Source organism: Olea europaea, chromosome 7 (genome assembly GCF_002742605.1).
Source record: "Olea europaea var. sylvestris chromosome 7, O_europaea_v1, whole genome shotgun sequence".
In the NCBI taxonomy this organism is placed as follows: Eukaryota; Viridiplantae; Streptophyta; class Magnoliopsida; order Lamiales; family Oleaceae; genus Olea; species Olea europaea.
The window spans coordinates 10,588,026-10,595,086 of NC_036243.1; the positions used below are offsets into that span (position 1 = coordinate 10,588,026).

Genomic DNA, 7,061 nt, shown 5'->3' on the forward strand with positions numbered 1-7,061 from the left:
ATATAGGACCTGATTGACAATTCCTTAAAGATATAAGATAAATCTTGCAAATAATTTCATTAAGGGCAATATAGTACTTTTAGTAAGAAAGGCTATTGTGAAAAATTGGAAGAATATTATAGCTATTTCTAAAGTTATCCCGCCCTTAGGCCCTTTAATTAAAGGGCTACTCCTAGTCAGCCATTAGCCTTCATTTTATTTTATTTTATTTTTCTAATTTGAAAACAGAGTTTTAAAGTAAAAAATCACTAACCTATTTTGTTTAAACCCTTCTACGATTAAAATTGTATGCAATGTAAAAAAATAGAACCATGCAATCATTTTACCTTTTTCAAAAATAATTTTAAAATGTCAAGGCCGTCCTCTATATGTGACCCTAAATAGGTCTGGGCATGATTTTGGTTCGGTTAGTTGGTTTAAACTTTTAGTTCAAATTGGATTTAAAAAAAAAAAAAAATTGTTCGAGTTTGGGGTTCACTTAGATTACAATAACTAAATAATTTTTTATTATGAGAACTATTGACTAACGAATAAAATTAAGTTAATACAGACGGATCAATAGAAAATTCAAGAATTTCGTTGCTTTTATACATTTTGTAGTCTGACCGTCCGAATAGAAAAATGACTAAGCATAATATAATGAGTTTGTAAAATGAAATTTTCAGTATTATTACTTACTGGCAATATCATAAATTAAAATGAATCGAAATATGGTTACGAGATTTTGATTTTTTTTTAAGTTTTCTTTAAAAAAAGGTAAACATGTGAGTGGGGTGGATTTAACCGACTTACCTTGGTTTTATCTAAAAGAATATCAAATCAAACCAATTACCGACCCAAACTAGTCTGAGTCGGGTCGATTTGATTGATTTTGTCAAATTTTCAATTTTTTGTCCATGCCTAACCCTAAGTATGAATATGTGGGCCAACGAGCTTTCAACTCTAGTATGGGACAGGCTGTGAAAATAAAAGGGAAAAGTTCAAAAATCAAGTGTCAAGTATGACACAATTTTCAATTTTCAGGTGTCAAGTTTAAAATTGCAGAACTCAGGTATTGACTAATTAATTAAATATGTTTATTATTTAAATATAATAAGATCACAGTTACACAATTAATGGTCACAGATACACAATTATAGGTCACAAATGATTTTATTAGTCACATATTATCAAATTAATTTGTTACATATTATGTCGAGGTCACAAATAAAAAATTCTATAGGTTACAGATTGTTTCGTTGTTCACAAATAAAAAAATTATAGATCATAATTTATCTATTGATCACATATTTACAAAATTATTGGTCACAAATTATTTTAGTCACATATTATCGAATTTTAAGGTAACGGTTGAATACTCACAATTTTTATGGTCACAGTTTATCCCACCCTGTTCCGTCGTGACACCACGCACCACTACCCATAGATCCGCCACAACCACTTGTAACCACTCTCGCCCTGTGACCGTCCCCAACTCCACCACCTGTACCACCACCATCATTGCGAGCATCATGTTCTAACAACCACCCACGTCACTACTATCACCACCACCAACCACCCATTGCACCCAACCAGATCCGTAGCGCCCATGGAGAAACGTCATCGGTGCCAACACCACGCCATCATCGCGCGTGAACACCCACGCGCACGCACGCACACACACAACCGCAACCATGTCATCGTCGTTGCGATCTGCGGCACAGCCACGAAACCCAACCACGATCGCAGCCTCACACCATCACCATCGCGATCTGCAACGCAACCACGCACACTGTGCCACTGCTGCCATCAGCCTCCGATTCCGCCGACATCGAGGACGCTGCAACGAACTCTCAACAGCCTCCGATTCTAGTAGCGTTGGTAGAAGCAGCTTCTTCATCACCGAATTTTGCCTCAAATTTTACACTGAGAGACGAGAGAGGAAGGACTGATTTTAGAGAGAGAAAATAATGGAGAGTTAGGGTCTGGGTGAAAGGAATATTGATTTAAGGTTTATATTTATTGATACTTGATTTATGAATAATGAAAGTTTGCACTTGAATTTTGAATTGTATTATTTATATCCCTGCTTTTGTGTAATTTCCTCAAAATAAAAAAATGTACCCTAAGGCCTATTAAGGGCCCGTTTGATGCCCATTATGTCAAAAATTAAAGAGTTTTGAATAGTATTTTTAAAGAATGTATGGTTAAAAAATAAGAAAACTTTATTAATTTAAAAGAGAGAGTTGAAGAGCCAATAACTTGTCTCTTGCAATTGCCCAAAGGATCATCACTCATCGGCCCATTTATATTTATAAAAGGACCCATTTCTGCGACTATATATAAAACCCATTAACTTCTCTCCTCTCTTTGCCTCTTCTCGATTACATTCAAAGATACTTACCCAATCGTTTATTTTGAAGCTATATTTGATCCGATCATGGCTCACTGCATTTTTTTACAGGTCAATTTATTCTCTTGTATGTTAAATTTATGTTTGTTTCTTTTTAGATTTCATGAGCTGAAGTGGGTTTAATGAAACTAAAATTTGAATTTTGTTGCAGGTCCCAGTTAGGGTCCCTATCAGCAGTGATTCATCTGTCCGGAGACCCGTGTTTAAGGTTCTTAATTAGTCTTTAGCTATAGATAAATTTATATTATTTTGCATGTCAAATCTCATAACTTTTGTTTGCTCAAATGATTCAGATGTGATCGGATATTGATCTGCAACTGATATAATGTTGATGTAGTACCTTGTACTATAAAGCTTGTACCTAGCTGACGTAGGATAAACACGGCTGTTCTGCCATTTGTTTTATTTGTGCTTGATTATGTCTGAAGTCGAATCTCTTTAAAGGGTTTCCAGCAGAGATCTCCAATTGCTACAATTTGTCCATTCTATTAAAATCTCTCGTGGTGTGTTCAGTTGGGACTCTTAACAACTCCTATAGACTTTATTAAATTATTCACTTTTTGTGGATTTTATGGACTTTTAATAGATTTTTATGGATTTGTTAAGAATTGAGTTTTCCATGAACTTCTGTAAACTTTGATTAAAGATTTTAAAACACTTTTCATCTTATAAATTCATTATATACCTGGAAAATTACAGTCTTTCTTATTACATAATTAACATTTTCGATAACCATGATGCCCACAAAAATTTCTTGGATAAAGTCACTATTCACGGTCTAATCATTCAATTTTGGCACAAATAAAATAATAAGAAAACTTTTACACAAATTTCTAATAACATAACCAAATTTTTTCATGAAATTAACATAATTTTTAAGAACACAAATTGTTCTTAACAAAGAAAAAAAGAATAGATCTATTACATAAAAATCTACTTTCTGAAACAATTGCATATAATTTCAATTCAATAGTAATTATGTACATATAGAATAATCTTATTGATTACGGCAAATGAATTGAAAAGATATGAGAAAATCTTAGAGTTGAAAGAAAAAAGACGTTTTTTTTTTTGGACTCTAATATCTTCACAAATTGAGATTCACTATTTATATTTTTTTACCAAAAAGACTTCTAAAAAGTTTCAATTGAATATATCGTAACTTTTAGAGACTTTTTAGAAGCCTATAGAAGTCCCAATTGAATACATTTAAACTTTTTAAATCCTCGAAAGTCTTTAAAAGTCTCAAATGAATACGCCCCCTTTATGGTCTTGTTAATAACTGTTTAATGGATATACAGATTAAGGCTTCCATGACAGCATGGTTGGCTAAGCTTAAAAGGTGCTTAAAATCACCTATTTTTGATAGTATGCTTCATTTTTTCCCATTCTTTTTCATTTATACTGCACTTTCATACATTTTCTGCTATCAGACATTTCATACAATGGAAGCTGTTTATTGATCAGATAAACACGTCCTTCACTTTGTTCATCCTTTCATATTGCATACCTAGTTTGTATTAGATGAAAACCCTATTTTGTACTGTCCACCCAATTTCTTGAATTTTTTTGATGACCATTATTCTACAGCAACTGCACTGGCCTTTTTTGCTGCTCTTGAAATTATTCTATTGGTATTATTCGGAACAAATATTCTAGGTCCTATTAATCTTCAAAGAACTTTTGTTGCCCATTCAACTTTGACATAAGAACTGCACATTGTTTCAATTATTAAACATGCATTCGATATAATGCCAATCTTGGTTATGCATATAGAAATCACGACTTTAGAGGAAAATTGCATTAATTGAGTCCATTTGTGCTTGATGAAACCATAAAAAAATATTTAGATTCTTGAACCTCATTGCCTCTTTCTTTTCCTTATCTGAAACATAACTTGGATCTTCTTTTGCATCTTCATTATCACCTCCTGTCCAGCTTTCTCCATGGTTTTCACTGAAACCCTGATGTTTAGGTACCAATAATCTTTCATTGTTTTGGTTGTATACTGCTCATTACAATATTGGGACCTGCAAAGATTAGAAAACTATAGTTATAAACACTAATTGCATCTCATTTTATTGCAGACAAATAATGTGACTTTTCATGATAAATCGTGGACTTCTGGCAAACCTTTTAACTTGAGAAGTGAAAATGCACGATCGAGAAGTCGATTTGTGGTTTGCATGTCTGTACAGCAAGCCAGTAAACCTAAGGTTGCTGTTTCACCTGTAACACTAGAAGATGCGAAAGAGCATCCACTACACTTATACAAAAACAAGGAACCATATACAGCAACCATCGTCTCTGTTGAAAGGCTTGTTGGTCCAATGGCTCCTGGAGAGACATGTCATATTGTCATCGATCACGGTGGCAATGTTCCTTATTGGGAAGGACAAAGTTATGGGGTCATTCCTCCTGTAAGTTCAAAGAATTTCCATTTGCTTGTAATTTAATCATGAAGTTTCTGTGAACTTCAAAGTTCCAGTTAAAATTTCCCATTTCATCCAACCTATTCCTTTGAGAAACTCTTGGGGTTAACTAAAGCTAGAATATGATGGAACCTTATTGTACAATATTTGCACTTAGCTGTAATGTGGTTTGGCGTTGTTCTTGGCATACCCATCTCAGATCATTATGCAGTATGTTCTCTGACGTCACCATGTCCTAAATTTACTTCATCTATTTTATTTCAGGGTGAAAACCCTAAAAAGCCTGGTAGTCCACAGAATGTTCGTCTATATTCAATTGCATCTTCCAGGTACGGTGACAATTTTGATGGTAAGACTGCAAGTTTGTGTGTTCGACGCGCTCTCTATTATGATCCCGAGACAGGAAAAGAAGACCCCTCAAGAAAAGGAGTATGCAGCAACTTTTTATGTGATTCAAAGCCTGGAGACAAAATTCAGCTCACAGGTAAGATTTTAATGATTCTGGTGAAGGCATTAAGGAATTAGGATATTTGATTTCACGAGTTTTTGTGCAATGAAGTTGTATAAGGATCAATAGCCATCTCCCTTGATATGAGATTAGCCAATGTTTTTGGGAACCTAGTTATTTTTATGTTTGATAATTTTGTTTCACTAAAACATTTTTTTTTTTCCAAGCAGGAGGTCTGAGCTCGTTGATATGCTCTATACTTTGATTCGTATTTTCCATGTACCATCAAACTGTTAACACGACCAAGTTCGGTTATTAATTGTGAATCAGTAATAAATTCAGATATATGTTGCTGAAGTTTTTCTTTCTTTGCGCATTTGATGCATGGAAGGCAAATGTTTTAATAAATATAATTGGCTTCCATCTTACCCCAAATCTATTCTCATATCTGATTTTTGAAACTTGAAATAAAGTGTAATTACCCCATACATATCCATTGTGTCCTAAAGAATTTCATATTAACTTGTACTGAGCTGAGTGGTTACTTTGTTTCTTTCCATCTTTAGTTTAGTTCACTTCCATTTTTGTCTTGTAATCTGTAATCACAGCGTTGGGAATGATCTAGTTGAGTTGACTATTTTGGTTTCTCTTACTTTTTTATGGGGTTCTCGTCTCTGTGTTGTTAACATTGCGTGACTTCGGCAGGGCCTTCTGGCAAGATAATGCTTCTGCCTGAGGATGATCCAAATGCCACCCACATTATGATTGCCACTGGTACTGGTGTGGCTCCCTACAGAGGCTATCTTCGCCGAATGTTCTTGGAGGACGTTCCCACGTTCAAATTTGGGGGTCTCGCTTGGCTTTTCCTTGGGGTTGCTAATAGTGACAGCCTTCTTTACGATGACGAGTTCTCCAAGTATCTTCAGGACTACCCTGATCAGTTCCGATACGACCGTGCCCTTAGTCGAGAACAGAGGAACAAAAGTGGAGGCAAGATGTATGTTCAGGATAAGATTGAAGAGTACAGTGACGAGATCTTTAAACTTCTTGATGGTGGAGCACACATTTATTTCTGTGGGCTTAAAGGGATGATGCCGGGAATTCAGGATACTCTCAAGAGGGTTGCAGAGGAGAGAGGGGAGAGCTGGGACGAGAGACTCTCTCAACTGAAAAAGAATAAACAGTGGCACGTTGAAGTCTATTGATGCTGCTCAAGTTGTAGCTGATTGTTACTCAATATATCATGGGAAAGGAGGATTCTTCTTGCTACATGATGTTAGTATTTCTTTATTAACTTGAGAGGCCCATGTGAAGTTGAACTTCACTAGCACTTCTATATTTATGTCATCATGTGTACATTAGTGGATGAAGAAAACTTGTTTTGTGCTTCGAATTGAATGCTCAAGAAATCTCTTGATAATTTCTTGACAAAATTCTGAACTCTGGATCTTTTGTTTCTGCAAATTGCATATACATATTTGATTGTCTGAATAAATGTTAGAATTTAGAAACTTTTTTGGTCATTGGCTAAATTTCAAGTTCATTACCAAGAAACTGAGTGGCCGCCTTGGGTGAGAGAATGAAAAGTGACATTGCTAAAATAATGTTGTGCAAAATATGTAGAGATCGATTTTGATTAACACAAATAATTATTTATTTCAGAGCGGTCTTATTTACTTAATTTAAGCTTAACCGAACGTGCACCAAGTCCTCATTCAACAAGTCAAGAACTGTAATACTCTTATTTGCTACTATTGGAGCAATTGTAACCGAAGACACCAAGTCTTTT

General features: G+C 34.7%; 1 protein-coding gene across 1 annotated transcript; it reads left to right on the plus strand.

The window, feature by feature from the left end:
• Positions 1-2,223: 2,223 nt before the first annotated feature.
• On the plus strand, positions 2,224-6,713 carry LOC111396963 (ferredoxin--NADP reductase, root isozyme, chloroplastic-like). The gene is made up of 5 exons (XM_023023601.1): positions 2,224-2,443; positions 2,544-2,600; positions 4,480-4,812; positions 5,089-5,308; positions 5,978-6,713. The coding sequence occupies exons 1-5, from the start codon at positions 2,420-2,422 to the stop codon at positions 6,475-6,477; spliced, it is 1,134 nt and encodes a 377-aa protein (XP_022879369.1). The 5' UTR covers positions 2,224-2,419; the 3' UTR covers positions 6,478-6,713.
• Positions 6,714-7,061: the final 348 nt, after the last annotated feature.